General features: G+C 53.5%; 1 protein-coding gene across 1 annotated transcript in view; it reads left to right on the forward strand.

The window, feature by feature from the left end:
* Positions 1-22,520, forward strand: part of LOC127040033 (nuclear receptor ROR-beta-like) — a 37,460-nt gene extending 14,940 nt beyond the window's left edge. Inside the window, exons 2-10 of the mRNA XM_050933782.1 lie at positions 9,997-10,082; positions 10,639-10,780; positions 11,234-11,647; positions 12,629-12,750; positions 13,567-13,699; positions 18,067-18,174; positions 18,957-19,067; positions 19,734-19,846; positions 20,844-22,520. Of these exons, the coding sequence (XP_050789739.1) occupies positions 9,997-10,082; positions 10,639-10,780; positions 11,234-11,647; positions 12,629-12,750; positions 13,567-13,699; positions 18,067-18,174; positions 18,957-19,067; positions 19,734-19,846; positions 20,844-21,005 (1,391 nt within the window). The 3' untranslated portion in view covers positions 21,006-22,520. The remainder of the gene's footprint in view (positions 1-9,996; positions 10,083-10,638; positions 10,781-11,233; positions 11,648-12,628; positions 12,751-13,566; positions 13,700-18,066; positions 18,175-18,956; positions 19,068-19,733; positions 19,847-20,843) is intronic.
* The last annotated feature ends 718 nt before the right edge of the window (positions 22,521-23,238 follow it).

The raw sequence follows: 23,238 nt of genomic DNA on the forward strand, positions 1-23,238 counted from the left end.
GAAGTCTGGAAATGTATAATTTCCTTAACAACCTTAACTCTGACCTGGTGTTTTCTGCCCTGTTTCTTCCGGGAAGTGGATTGTTTATAGGTCTTTTTGGACCTTTAGTCTTTTAGTTTCTTCTGTGCTGTCCATGTGTTACACCATGAAATCAAAGTGCCTTCAGAGTCCAGTCTGTTGCAGATGGCTGAACGTATTCCAGCTCTATTCACGTACAGTCGTATCCATGTACACCTGTGCAGTCAGAACTGTCTGCATGGCAGTGATGTCACAGCTTGGGCATGTTGGCATCTGCTCCAGTTGCTAGGTTTCCTGCCAGGCCGTCCCATCAATTCTAGAAGGCAAATGATCTGTCAGTGTTCAGCTTGGCATGAGGTGGGTTTGTTGTTCTTTGGCTCCGCTTACTTTGGGCCCCGGAGATATCAAACCTGCCGAGCTGGGCACGGGGGGAGGCGCGGGCTCAGGATCAGGGCCTGGGTCACGTATGAATGGGTGATGCTTTTGGAAGCAAGCTCTGTCATCTTCCGACTGACCTGCCAGTGAGCAGGGCCAGGCATGGGGGAAGAGAAGAGATAAAAGGGAATGAAACGCTCCCCCAATAACTCCTTCCTGGCTCAAATGATATACGCACCGAGCCTCAGCTGCTGTCAGCGGCAGCTCCAAACGCGTGAGCAGCAAGCTGCGGGGGGCACCCTGCCGGTCCCTGCAAGGGTGGCAGTCAGGCTGCCTTCAATGGCGTTACTGCGGGAGGTCCACCGGTCCCACAGATTTGGCGGCAATTCAGCGGCGGATACGCTGAATCCGTGGGACCAGGGACCGTGGCTAGAGCCACCCCTGGCTGCAGTCCAGCATGTTCCACCTGTCTGCGCCCCCCGTGTGACAGAGAGCCCCCCAGCTCCAGCTGCACACTCCCACGTGTGCTCGCACAAGTACACAGGGTTTGTCCCTCTCGGAGTTCCCAGCCTGACTGACAACCCTCCTTCCATTCAGAGGTGCCCTCGCTCACAGCACAGCTGGGCCCGGGGTTCTCTTCCACGGCTCCCACCTTGGTCCTCAAACAAACTCAACTCCTTTTGAATTGCTCGTGGGAGGAGAGGGTCGGCTGGGGTGGGGGTTGGGCTGAGGTATGGAGCGAGGTTCAAATGTGCATCCCTCTCTCGGCATTCCCATCCCATTGTCGTTGTGCCCAGCTGACACACCTGTGCCACTGCCTGCCCAAGGGCTTATACCCAGCCCACTCCATCCTAACCCAAAACCACCCTCGCCTAAAAGAAGGGACGTGTGCGGCAAACGCATGGACACACACCAGTTCACCCACGCAAATGCATGGACACACACCAACGCACACGCACACACACATGGACACACACCAATGCATGCGCACAAATCCATGTGCACGCACGCATGCACAAATGCATGTACACACACAAAAGCATATGAACAAATACATGCACACACGAACACATGCACACACACCAGCGCACACGCACATGCACAAATCCATGTGCGCATGAACACACATGCACAAATGTACACACAGACACGTGCATGCACAAACACTCATGCACAAACACAAACGCATGCACATGAGATGAGACTCTATCGGGTCATTGGAAATCCTAGGCCATAGGAAATCGTAGAATCAGGGTGATGGGAGACACAGATGATAGGAGCATTGCATGCTGGGAATGGCGCCCCTGCGATGGGAAATGAGCATTGCAGGGAGTCTCCCTCTCACAGTACATACAGTCTGTGCATCTGATGAAGTGGGCCGCTGGCCTCAGAGAGGCAGGTACCCTGATGAGACCTGTGTTCTAGTCCTGGCTCTGCTACTAGTCTGCTGGGGGACCTTGGGTGAGTCATTGCACCACTCTGTGCCTCAGTTTGCCCATCTGTGAAATGGGGATAATGATACTGGGTAAAGAGCTTTCAGATCTCCTGGTGGAAAGTGCAGTGGAAGAGCCAGCGGTTAGTATAATAAGCCAGGAGATGGCAGGGGCTGTATAGACACCCCAGGCACCCCTCCACTGCACCATACCATGTAGTCCAGTTGTGTTCTTTTTATGAAGGGAAGTCTCCAAAGCTTCTTCTCGGTCACTCTTGAGAAAGGGACAAGTAATAAGGTTAACACTGTGCTGTAGGGAGGAAGGATGCTCTTGTGAGCGGGGCCTGGGCTAGTGACTCAGGAGATCTGGGTTCAAGGCCAGGTGCCTTGGGTAAGTCACTCAATCTTTTGAGGGAAAAAGATCATTCTCCCCATACTGTTATTGTGAGGGAGATTCTCCACTCACTGATATCACTGCGTGACGAACTGCTGGGCTTTTGTGCCAGGGCCCCCTGCTACTGGGGCTTTACATAACCGGAGCTCCGCACACATGTGCGCACTTGGTGGGGAGGCAGGCAAGAGGGAGATCAAACTCCTGGGACCCGTTTCCACTTGAAGTCCTGGCTACAAGTGAGCACATGCCTCAGTTTCCCCTCTGTCGAATGTTGCAGTTATGTGGCTTCGTTGACGACAGTTGGCAAGATGCCCTGAAATCCCGTGCTGGGTGAATTCTGACTGATTGGTTTACTGATGTTGGGCTGGATTAATCTAGAAAACAGAGCGGCAACAACCCACGATTGCAGGATTGTTGCGTAGTGCACAGCTCTTCTCTCTCGCTCGCTGTACACACCCTTCCACCCACCCAATGCCTTGTGTTTATAACATGCTCATCACCTTGGTATGCCGTCACCTGCCCTGCCCCCATTCTGCTTCCTCACCTGCTGTGGGCTCCCACTTCTATCCCCACCATTCTTCCTACTTGGACTCACTTCCATCCTCTGAGCCCCCCATCGCCCGCTCCCCACTCACTCAGCCAGAGCAGGTGAGGTATTTGACTGTGGGATCCCCTAGTGTCTCTGTGTTTGGGCCCCATCTTTCTCCAAGCAGCTGGGCTCTGGCAGCGGATGGGAAGCCGCAGTGTCAGCAGGGAGGTGGCTCCTCACCCCTGGCACCCCTTGAGCATCTCCTGGGCACCTCGTGTCCCAGGCGGGTCACCGGAGCAGATGAAAATCTAGGCACACATGGCTCGCAGCAGCTTTTCTCGGAAACGTCCCCAGCATTCGACAGCAGTGTCTGGGCACCAGTTACTGTCCATCTCTTTCCCAGCAGGGCTGAATAATAGACGGTGCCCCATTGCCCACCAGTGACACCAGAGAGCTGCGTAGCTGGGTCACCTTCTCTCATGTGGTCATGCAGGAATTCCAGAGCCACCCATGAGGACGCTGGACTGGATGCTAGTTACATTTCTCAGAGTCCCGGGCAGCTGGTGGGGGACACTGGAATGTATACAGAGGTATCTCAGAAAGAATATCTTTGTCCAGCCGAGGGGAGAATGAAAAGTCCCCACATTCACTGAGCTGCGTCCTTTGCCACAGGCAGACACGTCTTAATATCCTCATAGAGTCTGCCAGGTGATATTACTGTGCTTTGTCGGCAGTAAACCTGGCCTGGCACCTTCGTACTTTAATGGATCTTGTGGTCATTGGGCGGTTCGCTCGAGGTCTGCTGTGCTGGCTCTCTGTGCAGCACATACAGAGAACACACACGCACAGCCGAACAGCTAACACAGCTGGGTGAAAACAGCACAGGCCAGGGATGGTACTACCTGGAGATGTGATCTTGTGAGGTTCAGCTGGCTTTGGTGGGCTCGGTCCTTAGGTGAGACCTCCAAGGAGCATGTAGATGGCATGCTCACTAGGGGGCGCTCTTCACCCCATGTGAGAGCTGAGCCCTGGTCCAAAGGTGGAGTTAGGGGACACTCTGCCACTAGGGGATCTGGCTTGTGGACATAAAACCTTGTCCTCCTTACAGGAAGATGGCTGCTTCATTCCACCCCAGAGGTGGCCGCATGTCAGCGGTGGATGGAGGAATCCCTGGATATCGTGTCTGATTTTGGGGGGGTGCTAAGCCCCCGTAGCTCCCACTGACTTCAAGTGAACTGGTGGGTGCTCAGCACTTCCAAAAACCAGGCTTCTAGTTTCTGAAGCACTTTGGGGTCCTCTAAGATGAAAGGCACAGTGAAAACATGAGTTAGATGGGGGAGAACAAAGAGCTGTACAAAACCAGCCTCTGGAGCCAGAGAATAACAACAACAATAAAGATGATGATTTCCCTAATGTTGTTCATCTCAACTGACCTCAAAGCACCCGGGATAACTATACACAACACTGAACCCGCCACTGAAATGCAGCCACCTCTGGGCTGGAACACAGCAGCTGTTTACCAGCTCGGAGCAACACCACACAATAGCTAAAAGAAAAATCCATTGGAAATGCAGAGGGGAATGTAGGGAGGCAGAATGGACTTATCTGAGCTGGGGATTTAAGCAAGACCATGGTGGAGCCGAAAGCACCCTGGGATCTGTAATGACCGTGATTGACCAGGACCTTGATTTAAAAGTCTCATGTAAAAGATGGCAGACGAGCGCCCCCTAGTGTCACAACAGGGCATTGAGTCAGTAGCGATGTAATGGGCAAGGCCTGATCTGAATGGTATCTACTATTTCCCAGGCGGCAGGGCCCATGTAATGCCTACCCAGAAGGCCAAGGGCTGCCTGGGGGAGAGGGCTGGAGATCACCCCCTGGATCTGGGGCAGCCTGGAAGATGGAGGGGCTGAACCCTGTTAGCAGCTCAGCACAAGCCGAGCAGAGAATGGCTGCCAAGCCCTCTCCCAGGCTGGGAAAGCGGATGCAGAGCAGTGCTGCCGGGGGGCCTGCTGCCAAGGCTGTTTTCCGTGTCGGTCCCAGGTGGCTGCCTGCTGCAGGGAAGAGGCTGCAAGCAGACCCCTTAGGCTCATCGTTTCCAAGCCAGAAGGGACCAATGGGACTTCACTGGGTTCCGTCCTGTGTGAACTACAGCGGCTCTTCTAGAAACGCTGCCAGATTTGCAGGGATGGAGAATCCAACTGGCAAGTTGTTTCCGTGGTTGGAAACCCAGCCTGCTGCAACAGCCGCAGGGAAGAGGGCCGTGCTCCGGCTGCCGGGAGGCACCCTCTAGCCCCGGACTCAGCATGGGGCTTTAGCAGCAGGGAACCATTCGAGGGGCTGGTTCCAAAGGCCAGTGATGTCCGTGAGAGACTTTCCACTGGATCAGGCCCCAGGGGAGAAGAGAGAGCCACTCCAGGGTATTTCCACCCAAGGTCATTGCAGGTGGGCAGGGGAATCCACCCCTTATTTATCCCCTTCTAAACTGGGCTGGAGCTCACTTGTGCCGCCGGAGACAGTTGTAAGCAAGCTCTGGACTGGATTTCTCTTTGCACTCCCTCTGGAGTGGCTCCTTTCTCTACCAGGCATTTGCACAAGTGAGATGTAAAACCCCGGTTTTAACCACTATAATCTCTCAGGATTCTGGGGCTCTTTCTGCTAGAGACAACCCTGCTGTTGTGGCCAGATGCCAGCTTGGCTCATTCCATTCAGTTTCCCTCCAGAAATTCCTTTAGGTGGATTCTGTGTTTTTCTTTACTTCCTGGGCTAAACCGGTGCTGTGCCTTGTTAAACAGCTGCCGTGTTCTATCACAGAGGTGGCTGCACTGCAGTGCTGGGTGAAGAGATCCCTTTTTCTAGTGGCTTGGAAAGCATTCAGAAATCCTGCAAGCACAGGAACAGAGGATCTTACTTTGTGCTGAAGGGAAGGGTGGAGCAAAGCTGAGCATTTGCTGAGAGGTTTATTCCAAGGCACAGGACACTTGAAGGCAGCCGTCCTCTCTACACACAGCTGTTCCCTGCGGCAATGCCTTGGCTGTAATGAAAAGCCTGGTTATTATGCAGCTGTTAATCAGGTTCTGATAAGCCCATCTGGAGGCCTGTTCCTGCCCCCGCTCCATCCGCCCCAGTGCATGGATGTTTGCAAAGACAGAGCTGTGTGAAAGGAGTGCTTCCAAACCCCCTGATGTTCCTTATCCGCGGTGCCCCCCACACTAGCAGTTTTGGGGGCGGGGGAAAGAGTGCAGAGGAGCTGTGCAGGTAGGCTCCATTCCCTTCCCCCCCTACATGCTCCCACTCTACGTGCAGCCCAGGACACAAACATGCTGTAGACAGGCCGAGCCCACAGACACGCTGAGTCTCACACTGGTGGGACTCCACTGACCATACTTTGGATTTAACACCAGTGTGAGGTCAGAATCTGGCCCAGTCGTTCTAGCCACAGACTCCCAGCCCCCTCCCACTCAGTATCCTGGGAACAAGCCCAGCCCTGTCCTAGACACAGCTGGGTCCCACTGGCGAAGGCACTGGGAGTTCCAGGTGTCACTCCTGCATGCCAGATCCCTGCCTCTACCCCTCCAGCCCCGCTATTGCCGTTATTGTGGTGCCCGGGGCCTGCCCAGCTGGGCCAGTCTGCTGACCGTCTGCCTTGGTACCTGCCTTGCATTGCCTCCTGCCTGGTCTTTTGGTTTTAAAACCACACAACCAAAGCCTTGGCGGGTCAACATGCACCCCCACTGCAGGGGCCCCCGATCCTGCAGAGTGCTGTGGAAATCAGCGCAGGAGGTGCAAAGCAGAATCAGGCCCATTCAGCATCCTCTTCATGACCAGACCCTATCCCGATGCTTGTCCCAATGGGCAGGCCAGCCACCACACCAGGGACACCCGAATGACTTCAGCTGCAGCAGAGATGGCTTGTTGCTATTGGCTCATTGTTTCCTTGTGCTCCCCTGTCTGTCTGTGTTGTCTCTTATCTTATACTTGGACCGTAAGCTCTTCGAGGCAGGGACCATCTTTTCTTGTGTTTGTGCAGCACCTAGCACAGTGGAGTCCTGGTCTGTGACTAGGGTTCCTGGTGCTACTGCAGTGCAAATAAATACCGTAATACTTAGCTCTCATAGCACTTCTCGTTTCTAGATCTGAAAGCACTTTACCAAGGAGGGCAGTATCATTCATTTTGCAGATGAGGAAACTGAGGCAGGGGGAGGGGAGGTGGCTTGCCCAGCGTCATCCAGCAGCAGAGCTGGGGCTAGAACCCAGGTGACTTGAGTCCCAGTGCTCTATCCCCGAGACAAGCCAACCAGCAGAGATGGCGTGAAAGGCGTCATGCACACAAACACCAGGGGGCACCCCAGGACACAAAGGGCTTGCAGGGGTAGTTTGACATCCTGTGGGGACTGGGCTTGCTGGCAGCGCCCCCCAGAACTACAGTGCAGTCAGCAATCCCAGTCCGCGGCTGCCGGATCCAGGCTGGGCCTTCGGGCTGCCCTGTGTAGTGACCCTAGGCTGCCAGCTAGAGAGCCAGAGAGGACCACAGGGTCTGTCTGTGTCCAGCAGCCTCAGCCCAGGCTCCCCTGCACACTGATAGACTTTCAGGGACTATCATGGTCATCTAGTCTGATCTCACCCGTAAGAGACCCCCAACCTCTGGTTGAGTTACTGACGTCCTCAAATCGTGGTTAAAAAACGTCAAGTTACAGAGAATCCACCACTAACACTAGTTTAAACCTGCAAGTGGCCCGGCTCCATGGTGCAGAGGAAGGCAAAAACCCCCCAGGGTCTCTGCCAGTCTGACCAGAGGGGGAAATTCCTTCCTACCCCCACACATGGCAATCAGCTAGACCTTGAGCATATGGGCAAGACCAGCCAGGCAGATACCTGGGAGATAATTCTCTGCAGTAACTCAGAGCCCCTCCCCCTCTAGGGTCCCATCTCCAGCCGGTGGGGATTTTTGCTACTGGCTGTCGCCGATGGGCCACACGCCTTTGTAGGCCATCCCTTCATACCACCCCCTCCGTAAACTTGTCACACTCAGGCTCGAAGCCCGGTAGGTTTTTTGCCCCCCAGTGCCCCTTTAGGAGGCTGTTCCAGGACTTCCATCCTCTGATGGTTAGAAACTTTCACCTAATTTCAAGTCTAAACTTGTTGCTAGCCAGTTTATCTCCATTTATTCTTGTGTCCACATTGGTGCTAAATTTAAATAATCCTCTTCCTGCCTGGTATTTATCCCTCTGATGTGTTTATAGAGAGCGATCTGAGCTCCTCTTGCTCTCCTTTTACTTAGGCTAAACAAGCCAAGTTCTTTTAGCTCCAGCCCTCCCTCTTGCAACGTTGGGGACACTTACAGGGGACATAGGGGATTCCCCCTCCAGGAGGCCTTTTGAGCCATGAAACTGCAGCACCCTTCTGCATTCTCTGTTGCCTTTGACTGATTATAGCCGGTGCCTGCAACTAACTACACCCATGGCCTCTGGGACCTGCCCCATTTCGCCCCTGCTCGACCCTTCCCTGCTAGCTGCGTGTGCAGACAATGGGAGCCCACCCAGAAGGAGAAGGCCTAGGGATTGAAGCACCACCAGTGCTTGCTGGTACACCTGGCACGTTACCCCGTGTCCGGGACATGCAGGGCAGCCCCGTACCGGGAACTGGTAGCTATGGGGAGGGGAGGGGGCTGGGGAGCCAGTTTCAGCACAGGCAGATGTGGCTCTGGAGGGGTGGGTGTTGGAGGTCAGGGGGCAGCGAGTCTTTGTGCAGCTGAGCTGTGAAATCCTTGTCCTTGCCTTGCGACCGCTGCTAAGAGTGAGATCTTTCCCTTCACGCACCCACCCAGCTATAATCCAGCCTAGAGCTCCTAATGGCTGGGAACAGCACGTCACTACCATCTCCTGAGCATGTTGGGAATTGCAGCCCTATTCACTGTACTGATTCATCCTCTGCTCCTGTACTGTATCCTATCGAGGCAGGTAACCCAGGTTCTGGATCCCCTTCGATCCCCGCTATTGAGCACGCTGTCCCAATGGTCTGTAATTCTTGTACATCTATACCCCTGAGGCAGCTCAGGACTTCCATGCTGTTGGTGGCAATGGCTGTGCAAGGTTCTGGGAGTTATGGTGGATCACCACCTCAACTTGCAAAAAAAGCAAATGCAATTTTAGGTTGTATGAACAGAGGCCACGCATGGCCACAGGAGGTGATAGTACCGCCCTCCTCTGCGCTGGTTAGGCCTCAGCTGGAGAAATGTGTCCAGTTTTGGTCATCAATGTATAGAAAGGATGTAGAGAAACTGGAGAGGATCCAGAGGTGGCTGACCAAGTTGATCCAAGGGATGGAACACAAGCCCTGTGAGCAAAGGCTGAAGGAACTGGGTGTGTTTAGTTTGGAAAAGAGGAGATGAAGAGGACTTCAAATACTTGCAAGGCTGATTGATAGCCTGCCATAAAAAAGATGGAGAAAAGTGGCCATTTAAGCGCTGCAGACAGACTGCACCTGGGTGTGTACCTCAGGCTAGCGCAGAGTAGCACTTTGTCTCTCACTAGTGGGTGGAGCAGGTCTGGATGTTTAATATGGGCATTTAGATGGAGAGGTTCCAGGATTCAGTCCCTGCAAAGAGACCCAGGCAGGGCAGGTGTGTGGGATCCACGCAGGCGGAGATCCGTCCCTTCCGAGTGCTCAGATCCACTTATGACTATGAGTGCAACTAGCACAGGTACAGAATCAAGCCAAGTGTTAATGAGCCCCTCAGCCTCCTCACTCACCATCAGGAATAAGGAAGAGGAAAATCTGGAGGGATCCTGTGGCCACTTGGAACAGGGCCTAGGCGGGGTCTTGCGGTGCTTGGAGTGAGGCTGGGAAGAGAGCGTCTGCTTGCCGAGCTAAGTAGTTAGTGTTGCTTGTTTCCCAGGTGTGCTGAGCAGGAGGGCTGGACTCGTAAGAGGATCATTTCAGAGGGTTTAAACAGTGGGATCTACTGACTAGAGTACAGGATTAGCAAGCCTGGGTTCTGTTCCCAGCTCCATTGCTGGCCTGCTGGCTGACCTTGAGCAAGTCACAGCCCTGCGCCTCAGTTTCCCTCAAGACAGGGATGATGCTACCCACCTCCCAGAAGGTTTCGTTAATGTCTGTTTGTAAAGCTCTGCGAGGTCCCTGTCTCCGCACGAGGTCCAAGTGTCTTAACTGCTCTGTCCTCTAGAGAGAGAGACGCCGCAGTGAACTGACCCTGGCTTGTCTGTTTTGTTCCCCTCCTGGCTGCAGCCCAAATCGAAGTGATCCCGTGTAAGATCTGCGGAGACAAGTCTTCGGGGATTCACTACGGCGTCATCACCTGTGAAGGCTGTAAGGTAAGCGATGGGCTCTGTCCGGCCCTGGCACTCGGCAGGTGTAAGGAATTGGGCATTCCCAGCCTGATGATTCAGGGGATGGTTTACAAACCTCTTTGGCGTGAGCTGTCTGCTCGCCCAGCACGGGGGTAGGGGTTTGCAAAGGAGCCGACGCCAGCTAGACGTCAGCTCCCATTGAAGGTCCCAGTCTAGGAGCATTGCCGGGCAGGAGCCGGATACGCTGGTTGAGCTGCCTGGGAATAAATCGCATGGCACCTCCCTGGCTCTGGTCACCATCCTACTAGCACCACCGCTGGCCGAGTTCCCTCCCCCACCAATTCATCCCTCCCCTGGGTCTGGCATTGCTCCCTCCCCACTCTGGAACAGTCCCATTGTGTGTGGGCCAAGGCTGGACAAAGCACAGGAGACCGTCTCCCCAGGAACAAGCTTAGGTTGGGATGGGCCAGGTGCCCCCGCCCTCGGAAGACCCCTCCTCCAGTCACTCCCCAGGCAGGTGGAGACCACGTGGGGGATCCCCCCACACACACCCCTTTTTTGACCCGTCCTTTCCGTGCAGGGTTTCTTCCGGAGAAGCCAGCAGAATAACGCCAGCTACTCCTGCTCGCGCCAGAGGAACTGTCTGATCGACCGGACCAACCGGAACCGGTGCCAGCACTGCCGCCTGCAGAAATGTCTGGCGCTGGGCATGTCGCGTGACGGTGAGTCTGCTCCCAAGGCCTGGGGGTCAGCTGGGCCCCTGGGGAATCAGGGAGTTGCAGGCTGGGCTGCTCAGTGGGGAATAGGCTGTGAGCCAGGACTCTTGAATTCCTGGCTGTGCCAGGGACCTTGGGTAAGTCTCGTCGGTTTCAGCTGTAAGCTCCTTGGAGCAGGGACTGTCCCCCTAGCTGTGTACTCAGCATCTACCACAGTGGGGGCCCTGATCCCAGCTGGGGCCTCTGCTTGCTGCTGCTAATCAAAGTGTGGGGGGGAACATCCCATCATCGGAATGTACCAAAATAATCTCCCCAGCCCTGGAGCCCCAGGGCTTTGCCCTGCCCCCCTCCTACTCCTCTGGCCACTGCCTGGGGGCGGGCAGTGGAGTTGTTGTTAACCCTTCGTTTGCCACTGCCATCCACGCACCCATACCTACCGGCCTGCTTCCTTCTCCCCAGCGGTGAAGTTCGGCCGCATGTCCAAGAAGCAGCGGGACAGCCTGTATGCAGAAGTACAGAAGCACCAGCAGAACCAGGAACAGAACAGGGTCTCCAAGGATGACTCCGAGGTCCTGGCACGGGTCTACCCCACCAGCGTGAGCAGCGGGGTCTCGGACCTGGACGACATCTCCCTGCTGTCGGACGGGCTCCTCTTTGACTTCCCGCTCACCCCTGATGGAGGCAGCACCTACTACAATCTGGACCTCCTGACCTCGGCCCAGCCCTCACCCGACCAGTCCAGCATGGACGTCAGCGATGCCAAGCTCATCAAACAGGAGTCCATCTACGAGCTGATGCTGGAGCCCGGCCTCTTTGCCCACAGCACCCTGGAGGGCAGCCAGCTCGCCTCAGACATTTCGATGCTCGAGATCGGTCAGTACCTGCCCCCTCCGCCACATCTCAGACATGAGAGAAGGCATGAGCTGAATTTTGCAGGGCTCAGAGCAACCACTCATAGGTGGGACTGTCCCCCAGACCTCCAGCACTGAAAGCACAGGCCTCTATGCTTGAGCTAAAGGAGCATTTCTGCTAGATGGGAGCAGTAGTAGGCTATCATCTCATGTGGGACCGCCCCTAAACCGAGGGGCGGGGGCTACATGCTGATAGCAGAAGATAAAGTGGGGACTCCCAGTCTCTGGTCCTGCACTCTCCTGGAGCCTCCTGCGGTCCCCTCCCTGTGAGTCTGGCACCCACCCCCCTAAAGCATGGGAGTGTGTCCATGCAAGGCTAATGCAGCCCTTGCTAGAAGGATGGAGGCGGGAGAAAGCCCTTGGAGGAGTAGAGCAGCTGTGGCAGGAACTGTCCTCTCCCACTTCCACCAGAACCGAGCAGCGACAGGAGGCAGATTGTCCCCTCCCCCCCCCCAAACTCAGCTCCTAACGTCCTTGAGACCCAGAACATGCCCCACACCCTGCTATGCTACAGTCCAGCCCCTACCCCACTGATCAGCCAACTGCCTGAATTCCAGCTTACTCACAACACACAAATCCTGTAACAAACCTCAGGCAGCTAAGAACTTTGTAGCAAGGATAGACCCCAGATCCTCCTGCTCTGAAAGCACAAAGCCCCTTGCACCTGAGCTAAAGAGAATCCCCACTGGCACTATAGGGCCTAAGACACCCAGCTGGATCAGTTCTGACTCCACCCAGGAGAAGGCAGTGGCACATACAGACACGCGACAGCTCATCACAACACATCCGTAGCTCAGAGGCTATGCTGGCAACGCGCCAGGAGCTCTGGGGCTGCCTATGCGCTGCATTTGTCCCTGGGGCTGCCCTGCCTTTGAGGAAGCCTGGCTGCCTCCGTAGGCCCCAGGCCTTGAGTCTCAGCTGTGCTTTGTGCTTGCTTCGGCAGACCGGATTGCTCAGAACGTAGTCAAGTCTCACCTGGAGACCTGCCAGTACACAACGGAGGAGCTCAAGAGGCTAGCATGGATGCTGTACACTCAGGAGGAGATCAGGAGCTTTCAGAACAAGGTAACTTCCCCCTGCTTCCTACCAGGCCCCGGGGCCTGTGTCTCACTGCCCCACACAACAGGCTGCTCTAGATACCCAGTCCCCAGGGGTCAGGGCACACGTATGGGAGCTCGTCATGGGACACCCCTCTGTCTCAGGGTGCCAGCTGCATCATACGTGGCGCCCTAGGAGTGGGCTGGCAGCTTTCCAGCTGGAGAGGCTGTGCAGCCCATGGGGATGGGGTCAGGGGAGGGATATTGGCTGAGCAGGCGGCCACCCTGTGGTTAGGAGCAGAACCCCATGGCGTGGATCTGCGAGTGGGGGAGCACAGCTTTGTGGGGTGCACATGCCCTAGGGTTGGTGTGGCAGAATCCCCAGGCCATGTACCCTGGTGTTCCAGACCATCACCTGGGGGGCAGGGGAGTGGAGACAGGGGTGAACCAGGTTCTGTCACAGCAAGGCAGGGCTCTTTCCGGAAGCCATCTCCTTGAGCTCCAAAATCCACGCTAACATTTCAGGAGGTGGGCGAACATTGGGTGGTAGGGAGAGAACCAGACACCTTTAGCCTTAATATATGAAATAGATGTAATATCCCAGAACCAAGTGTCACTGCTGCAGACATGTCTGCCTGAGTCTGCAGGCAGCGTGAAAGCCCTGCTTTAAGGGCTCTGTGAAGCCCCTTCTATTTCAAGGTGTCGTTCATCTGAAGTTTAATGATGGGACAGTACAAAAAGGAGCCCCTGTGCTTGGTCCCCTGTGATGTTGTGGGGGGGAGAGGGAGGGTGATGTGTGGAAGGGAGCTGGCCGCGCCTGATTCGCCCCCTGTTGTGCTCACAGAGCTGCGAGACCATGTGGCAGCAATGCTCCCTGCAGATCTCCAACGCCATTCAGTACGTGGTGGAGTTCGCCAAGCGCATCGACGGCTTCATGGAGCTCTGCCAGAATGACCAGATCATCCTCCTCAAAGCAGGTAAGAGAGCGGGGAGACAGACCCCACTGCGCAGACAGGTTCCTCCCCACACCCTGCTGGGGCAGCAAAATCCCCCCCAGACTTCTAGGCATTGATAGTCCGGTCCCTGACCTGGTCCCCAGGCAGCACAATGGGGCTGGCCTAGTGCCCCAGGGGCTGAGGAGCCAGGCACAGCCCCCTAACTGGCCCTTACATGCCCCCATCGGAACCTCAGTGCTGGGTGGGTGCGGGGCTAGGGTGGGAGGGGGCGGAGCCAATGTGAAAGGCTTCAGCGCAGTTTAGCACAGAGCACTATGGAGATTCTGAGCTGCTCTGATCTATAGAGAAGCCCATAAGCTGCTCTCCAGAGGCTGCTGTACATTAGAGCCCCTTGGGGCTGCTCTGCTTTACGTCGGGGCCTTTCCCAGAGCAGCCCAGATTGAAGAATGGCTGAAAGCCGCCTTCTTCCCACCGCGTTGCGCCTCGTGAAAGATTAGGGTTGGAAGAGACCTCAGGCGGTCATCTAGTCCAACCTCCTGGAGGCTCAGCCTGGGATTTCAACAGGGAGACGTCCACAGGGCCACTTCCTCATTCCTTCCCTTCTCTGCTCTCTCTTCCCCTCTCCTTGCTTTTCTCTCCTCTCTCCCCCACCAACACTTCTCCCTCTTACTCATACTCACCCTCACCTTCCCCCCCATCTGCATCCCTTCTTCTTCCTCGCTCTTTTTCCAGACTGAGGTGGGTCTGGCTCACCTTCTTAGCACACACTGAGCCCCGCTGCCCCCCCCCGAATCTCCTACCTCTTGACACACGCAGGTCCCATTTCCCACTGTGGACAGGTGGAGTGGGTGGGGAGGAGGATCCCAAGAACTGGCAGGAGCTGGAACCCAGAGCCAATGAAGGAGCCCGTCAGAAACCACTGGTGATGGTGGGAGGCCCAGGGGGAATCTCATAGCATGGGGCCCCTGACTCAAGAGCCTCCTCACTAGCTCTCCTGCTTGGGAGGCGATAAGGGGAGGGGCATCTCCCAGCACCCACCCCTTCCTGGAGAGATGGAAGTGCGCACACGCACACACACCCTCTCTGCTGTCAGCCCAGTGGCCTGGGCAGCTTATCGTCTCCAGAACCAGCTTGGAGACAAGTCTTCCTGCCTGGTCTCTTTCTGATCACAACCAGCAGCTGGTGGTGCTGGGTAAGGGAGAGAGAACAGGAAACGTGAAGGCGCCTGGGGCGGAGAACCAGGATCATGTAGAGCCACAGCCTTGATGGTCCGTTACCTCCAGAGGTAACGCATCCCAGGGTGCCAGGCTGGGAATGCTCAGGGATTAGCCGAGTCAGGGAAAAGCCACAATCCCTCTATTCACCAAGCTTTCCCCATTCCCAGGTCCACACGTGGGCCTGACCTTTATTAAAGGTCCTGCATGTAGATGGGTTCAACTATTAATGTCTATGTCTGGAGTTCAGCCCCCACCGGGTTTGGAGTGGTTCAGATCCAGAGTTTCGCTTTGGCTCACTAAGAACCTCAGAAAAAGCAACAGATTTTGGATCCAGGTCTGGTTTTCAGTGCCCCCACTCCCCACAAGTACAGGGGCGTTGGGATCTTGAGGGGTACTAAGTGTGTCTCTCTGCAGCTTCCAGCTCCCATAAGCATCCAAGTGCATTTCAGATCCAACCTCTTAACCCCTGGGAATCCCCCTCTCACCCCATGACCACTAAGGAATAGACAGAAGGAAACAATTTTGCACCGATAATCCTGGACGAGACCTGATAAATTTCTTCCATCTCTGCTTCCTAGGGGCCTGATCTTCAGCAGTGCTCCAACTCCAGCTGTGTCAATGGGGGCTGCAGATGCTCAGCCCTTCTGAAAACCTTTGTGAATCTAGCTAGTTCTCACAGCATCCGTCTCTTAGGTATCTTTGCCCTCATAGTCAGAAAGGACCGGAGTTCTAATACTGATTCAGCCAATGACTCGTGGGGCAAATCGCGTCCCCTCTCCATGCCTCAGTGTCCCATACCTACCTCCCAGGGATGTTGTGAGGGTGACTTAGTGAATGTCTGAGCAGTGCCCTACACATCTGCAGCAGTGTATAAATGTTGTAGTGACAATGCTGGCTGTTTTATCCACTTTTAGGCCTGAATAGCGCGGATTCTCTCTTGCCAGCGCAAAGCGGGTATAAAATGATCCCGCTGTGAGCTGGTACCACTGGTGTAAATAACTATCCAGAACTACTGAAGAATCAGGCCCTGGGTTTCCAGTCAGTTTCACTTTCCAGCTCTCAGGCACTAACTAAAGCGGGTTGGAATTTTTCGTTCGCAATGGGGGAGGGGGCGTTTCCAACCAAAAATGGCTTTTTCATCAAAGTGGACATTTCCCTGGGAATTGTCGGATGTTGCTGAAATTTTTAATTGAAAACCCAGAAAACTTTTGAAGAAAAATATCCGTGAAAATGACGCGCTCTTTGTTCTTGTCTACGTTTTCCTGGGAATTAAGTCACCTTTCCTGACTGGCTCAGCCACTAACCCCACGCTGGAGGGTCAGATTTCCCATTACTGCAACTACTGCTCCTCTCTGAACTCTAATGTGACGGCTCTGACCTTCTCCCCTCTAGAATTATTCCAGCAGCCAGAGCCAAGCGTAGAATCCACTTTTATTATTATTATCTCTGATATGGATTGCAGGAGGGCCTTCGAGCCCCACTCACAGATGAGGTCCCCCTGTGTAAGCTGCCGTCCTGCCCCAAAGAGGTAGAGGTCAAAGTAGCAATAATCTCCAAGCCTTCAGGTTCCCAGGTCACAAGGGTGGCCCTGGTCTGCATTGTATCTGCAAGGTCACACCCTTAAAGGAAACAGTCCTGCACCCACTGAAGTTGAGGGGAGTTTTGCCATTGACTTGAATGAGATCAGGTCCAAATGATGAAGCTACAGTTGTTCATTCAGCCAATATAACAGGTCTCTTGATGGACTCTTAGCAGCCAATTTGAATTGGTGGGAGCGTTTCCTTATGGCTGGATACTAGCTTACCTCCAGCTGTCCACTGTTTTGTTGTTTTTTTTGTTTTAAGGGCAGTGAATCTCATCGGGAAAGTGCCAGGTTAAAAGTTGTTCTTTTTAGGAATCAGCAAAGAGAGTTTCTAAGAACCCCTTGGTGCATTTAAGAGAATGGATGGTGCTCATTGGCTTTCTGTGCTATATTCAGCTCTCGGGGGAAAACAGATTAATCCACTTTGCTTTTGTATTCCACTCCAAAGTCTCGAGTTAGTTTTTTGTTTGCGTTGAGTGTTGGCGTAATCCCAACCCATCGGGACTGGCTTAAAATGCAAAACTCTGCTTTCACTGCCATTTATAAACTACAGCAGAAGTACAGGAACATCTGTGCACTTTTGCTACTGAGAAAGAACAGTGAAGGGAGGATCCTCCGACCCTGGGGCCTGCAGCCAATCCCGTGTGCTTTCTGATTGTGTACAGATGATTGTTTACCATTGAGAGCCCTCATCTCATGTACAGTCCCCGACACTCCCTTCCTGTTAGATTTTCACACAGGAAGGCCCCGATCCTCCAGTCAGGTCCATGCTAGCAGATCAGTCTGCGGGCTTGGGGAGTCAAAATTTGGTGTTACGCTCCCCCGGGTCTGATTCTCCATTGCACTGACATTTACACCAGGGAAAAGCATCCGTCCATTTTGTCCTGATGTAAACCACCACACGAGGGGTTGGGTGACGATGGAGAATCAGGCCACGTCTTCAGTGCGGGCTAACTGCGAGTTGGGCAATCCTGGGTTAGTCATCTCCCAGTAACCCAGCTTCCTAGAGCACAGCCATACCACTGTCGTAACACCCCCACATCCATCCATGGTTGTGAGAGACAATACAGATAGCTGGGCACCTCCTGGCTACATCTGTTTATATAGCCACCTGCATTGGTTCCTCACCAATGTCCTCCCTCCTGCAACCCATGGTCCTCCCTCTAAGTTCCATGCATGCTGCTACACTTAAAACCAATTGCTGCTAGTTTCTATGTCTTAGCACATGGAATCTAACTAACCTCTTCATTTTTTCCTTCCATTTTTTTATTTTGTTTTCACCTGCTCCTTTCTTTGTAACCCACCGTTACATTGATCATTTGATCTCTGCTTTCCGTTGCTAACTGACTGGGTCATATTTCCCTTTGCTGAAATATCATGGTCACAAATTGCTCTTTTAAAAAAAAAATTGGGATTTTTTTAAACACTTTAAAAAATAATTTGGAATTTACACTTGAATTGGGAATGGCGGGATTATTGGTCTGGATTTTTTTTTTTTTTTTTTTTGTCCTTGGATGACGGAAATGCTCCCTGACCCTCCTCCTTTCCCTCCTCCTCCTCGTTGTCTGTTGTCTTTCTGCCTGCATTAGGTTGCCTGGAAGTGCTTCTGATCCGAATGATTCGGGCATTCAACCCTTTAAATAACATGGTGCTCTTCGAGGGGAAATACGGCGGCATGCAGATGTTCAAGTCGCTTGGTAAGAGCTGGTTTGTTCGCTTTTGTCCTCGCGGGGTGATGGGGGTGAGTTTATGACTCTTCTTTAAAGCTTCTTATGGTGAAAACATAGCAGTGACTCCAACAGGAAAGGTCCAGTCACTGCATTAACTTCATGGCAAGGAGTAAGGGGGAAAGCATCAGAAGCACCTAGGGGATTTAGGAACATAATGAAAGTCACTGAGTCTTGTCCTCTTGTCTCCCTAACTGTCTAGCACCTCTTCTTGCAGAATCTCATAGTTTATATTCTCAGAGGCTGGCTAGCAAATGGGCCAGTGGCTAATGGGCTCTAGGCTGTCATTCTGACCCCAGCCTAGATCTGGTGCCTCTCAAAGGTGTATCCAGCTAATGGCTGGTTGTTCTTTGTGCCGCAAGCCGATGGGTCTCAGTCTGGGCCCCAGTGGACGTGTAGGCCCCAGTCCTGCAGTGGGATCCACAAGGGTGGACCCTGCACCCTTTGATTTTAATGGGCATTGGCAGTGGTGCAGGGCAATGCGGAGGTGGCATTCACTCCAATGCCTTTGGCTTGTGATGCAGGGATTCTTTTATTGGAGACCTGCTGGGTTCCTCCCCATTTGCCTGCTTAGTCTCCGGGAGCCTTCTAAGTGACTCCCTTTCTTCTCCTGCTCCAGGAGAGGAGCCCAGAGACTTGGCTGTTGTTGCGAGCAGGAGTTGCCCTGTGGGGACAGAGGCAAATTTCTTGCAGCAAAGGGGTCTGCTGCACTGGGACGTGATGTGCTTCTCATTCCCATGTCTTCTCTTTAGGCTGCGACGACCTTATCAACGCCGTCTTCGAGCTCGGGAGGAACCTGTGCCGGCTACAGCTCTCAGACGAGGAGATTGCACTGTTCACTGCAGCCGTCCTGCTCTCTCCAGGTAGGTGCAGAGGGAGACAGGCGAATGGCAATGTCTGTTCTGCATTCAAGGAGCTCGCAGAGCTGCAAGCTCCAGGAGAGAGTGTTCTGGCTGTGATTCTGGGGAGTTAACCCTAAGCTTTATCAGAGAAATTGAAGACCCACTAAGATCATTGTCAGGTGGAGCAAACGAAACGCATGGCTCTGATCTGGCTGCTGATGGAGTCTATGGCACTCTCATGCTTCAGGGTGTAAAACTGATGGCTGCTGGGGTCAGGAAAGAACTGCCCCTGTACACAGTTGGGTGCTAGTTGGGCTAAATTGTTCTCAAGCATCAGGCATTGGCCACCAACAGAGGCAGCATGTCAGACCAATGGTCCAGTGGAAAATCCTTGTAACCTTAAGTTGTGTACTGAATCCCCTTCCCCCCGTCCCCTTTTTTCCACTTCCCACCAGATCTGAATTTGGAGCCCTCTCCAGCCAAGACACTTGTGCGAGGGCAAGCGAGTGGTGTCACTGGGGGCGGAGGGGCAATGATCACAAAGCAAAGTAGTGACCTGTAGCTCCCTGCATATGAAGGGCAGGAAAATCAGTTAAGGAAATACCCCCTCCCCGCAGCGTTGCCGTGCTATGCAGGATTCCGAGCCATTTCCCAGGGCTGACGTGAGCTTTGGCTATTGATTTGCAGATCGCCCTTGGCTCACGGAATCCAAGAAGGTGCAGAAGCTCCAGGACAAGATCTACATAGCCCTGCAGCACGAGATCCAGAAGAAACACTCCAGTGAGGATAAGCTCTCGAAGGTAACGGAGCTGACTGGGAGCAGCCAGGCGGAACGGGGGTGGAATTACACTAAGGAAAAAACAAGGGCTGAACATCAAGGGAAAATGGTCCCGCTACTGAGGACAATTGGCTCTCAGTGGGGGAGGGTAGCCTTACTCCTGGGGAATTTTACAACTAAACTAGACAAAGACCCTGGTGGACAGACCGTAGAGATCCTCTTGCATTGGCTGGCTTCACTAGGTCCTATGGGAATAGGTCTCACTTTCTAAATGTTAAGGCCATTAGAATCTTCTAACCGTGCACAGCACAAGGCCTCTAGCACTGAGTGAACGGGCTACGTCCTTTCTAACAGCGCTTCATCAAGGTTGATTCTGGCCTGACATACAGCCCTGGGCTGGGAGGGGGCAGAGCATCACCGCAGAATTCTCCCACAGCCTGGGGTGAGCTTTGTTACTTAATTACAGTGGAACCTGCCGCAGGGACTGCCCAAGGAAGTTCTCCTCTCACTCAAGTGCAAGAGGCCTGTGCGTTAAGAATGGAGGGGTTAGGGTTCGAGTTCCAGGTGTGGATGAGGTTTACGTATCAGCCATCTGTAGTGCAAGGGCTCGTTTGTGACTCTCAGGATCGAGTGGTTACGGTACCTTCGGGCGGGCAGGAGGAAACCTCAGCCATAGATTTTCAGGGCTGTTGAAAACCAGCCCAGCTGCTCCCTTTAATTCCCAGGCCCCAGGGGGAGCCAAATCATTTCCCCCTGAGAACAGCAAGCCCCTAGGATAGATGCATTGCACCAGTTCAAAACGGGGCTTGACCTGGTGCCTCTCAGCCTTGGTCCGTTCCCAGAGGCAATCACCCAGGCGCAGCTCACCATCTTCAGGGGTTCACGCTGCTGTAGCCGCCTCGCTGTCATGACACCACGCCGCGTCTAGCTAAGCCCCATCCAGTGACTGCAAAGCTTGGGCATGGCTGGTGCACAGCAATGCTGATCGCAAGCCCAAATCTCACTTCCTTCCCCTGCAGATGATTTCCAAGCTGCCCTTGATGAAAACCATCTGCAACCTGCACTTGGACAAGTTGGAGTTTTTCCGGCTCCTGCATCCAGAGACCGCTATGAACTTTCCGCCCCTGTACAAGGAAGTATTCAACTCGGAGCTCCAGTACAGCGACCCACGAGAGAGCTAAGGCTCGGAGCAGCCAGACCCTGTTTCATTTCCCAAAGTCTGGAGGGGAACAGAAACATTGGGGGCCAGAGGAGGTTCATTTAACTCAAATAACCAAACCCGAGAGACCCTACGGGGCGAGATGATCTGCCCCTCTGCCCCACCTCCTCGCTGTGGTTTGCAATAGCTCTTGAATGTAATGCACCTTGAAGGACAAGTGAACTGACTTTGCCATACCGGTGAAATGAATGTGAAATCTCCACTCCCTCGAGGAGACGCTCCAGTACCGTACCAACACCTTCCCTTAGTGCATGAATCACCATGGGGCATGCACACCCCCATTCAACAAAGCAAAGGAGCCCAGCTGCCAGCACTCATCCCAGGACCAGCCCTTGTTCTCCTCTTGTTTCATATGTATTTGTTTCTTTTAAATTAAATAAATGCCAGAAGGATGGAATGAAAAAGGGGCAATACAGACTTGGTGGGATAGGTGGCTAACCAAAAACAGGCAGGGGATGGGAAGAGAAGTAGAGTCGGGAGTTGAATTGGACTGAATCTTGGAGGGAAAAGAAGACAAAAGTAGCATCTTGCTCTTAATGCGCCCTGGGCTTAATGACTACCCAAGGAGCAGGGGGACAGAGCCAGGCCTGTAATGGCTGGACCACTCGGTGGAAAACAGGGAAGTAGAAATTCAACGTCGTATCCCCTTATGAAGAATCTAGCAGGGTAACTGTCCAAATCTAACCAGAAGGGATGCTAGTGGGGTCTGCACAGGGGTAGACTCCCTGTGATCAATGGTTTGAATGCAGAATCAGCTGTTCCTGTCCCTCCTCCGAATGCCATACATGTAAGTCTTTCAGGGAAGCCCCCGTCTGTCCTGTACTATCCTGGGCACTTTGTCTAAGAGAAGGAGTTTGCCTCTTTACCTGTGGCCAAATGCCACTCTCCGGTTCCTGTGTAGTGCTGCTGTGCATTGCCCTCCCCAAGGCAGCTGTATTTTAGAGGTGCTGTGTGTATATAGTGTCCGTGCTTTGGGGCGCCAGGCACGGCTGTAACTGTTGTTATAAGCAGTCGTTCGTTCGGGCCATGGCTGTCGTATGTATTTATTTGTATAGAGTCCCCTTTTAAAGAGAAATCCCCTGTCTCAGATCAGGTCCGGTGACCTTTTCTTCTCCCTAACTTCATCCAGCGCTGCCATGTTAATCCTCCTTCTCCCAGAGGTGTAACCCACTCAGTGTAGCACTTTGTCCCATTTTAGTGGGGGCTGGGCCATAGACAGAGGTTATTGAGCCCACTGCAGTGTTAGCTACCTAACTTTGGTCTTCTTGCTTGGGCAGTAGTGGCTTGTGCTTTTTAGAACCAGAGGTCCCAGGTCAGTCCCTGCAACTGACATCCCAGCTGGGAATGCAGTGTTACCAAGGCGTCCCGGGCCTCCTTTGGTGCTGGCTCCCACACCACGCCTTGCACCTCCTTGTAAGGGCGGTTAATGTTCTCGTTCTCCAGGCAACATGCACGGTACCTGCCAAGCGTAACAAGGTTAGGAAAAAGCGGCGCGTGTCTGCTCTGTTCCTCGAGGTCGAATCATCTTTGACCCCATTTTTCAGGAGCTTTTAGCCCCCGATTTTGATGTTTTTTAGGATTCACTCTCTGAGTTGAGCAGAAATCAGGGTTCTCTCTCAATGGATCTTTTTAGTCACAACAAAGTTACCAGGCGGTGATGGGGGCAGCAGTCGTTATTTCCCCCTCTAGCATCTTCTCCTCCCCAGAGTTTCAATTTTGGAAGAAGCTGATGCCTCTGAGGAAAAAAAAAAAAAAAAGAGGGACTATATTTGTGCAATCATTTGGGTGGAGGGATACCATCTCCTTCCACGCTGTGTAACAGCCCATAGGTTGGTTATACTGCTGGAGAGATTAAACTGTCACCTTCTATGGATTATTTTTTAGCTCCTGCTCCCACTGTTGCCAATGCCAAATCGTACAAGGAGAAAACCTTCTTGCCAGAGGAACAGTGGTTCCTACTGACAAATAGTCAAACTCCCAACTCCTTGCACCTTTTTCTTACTTATTTCTTATGTCATTAACCTCCCCCATCCCTTAAGTCACCAAGAAGGTTTGAACCCACTACCTTCATTTCTATAGTACAGCCCGCTCCATCTCTGGAGGTGAGCAAGTAACTCCATTAGCCAGCACTAGTCATACGTTTTTCTTCTGCGGGTGGCCCAGCTCCCGGAGAGGAACATGCTTTGCACTTATTC

The sequence above is a fragment of the Gopherus flavomarginatus genome, chromosome 24 (assembly GCF_025201925.1).
Source record: "Gopherus flavomarginatus isolate rGopFla2 chromosome 24, rGopFla2.mat.asm, whole genome shotgun sequence".
Taxonomy (NCBI): Eukaryota; Metazoa; Chordata; order Testudines; family Testudinidae; genus Gopherus; species Gopherus flavomarginatus.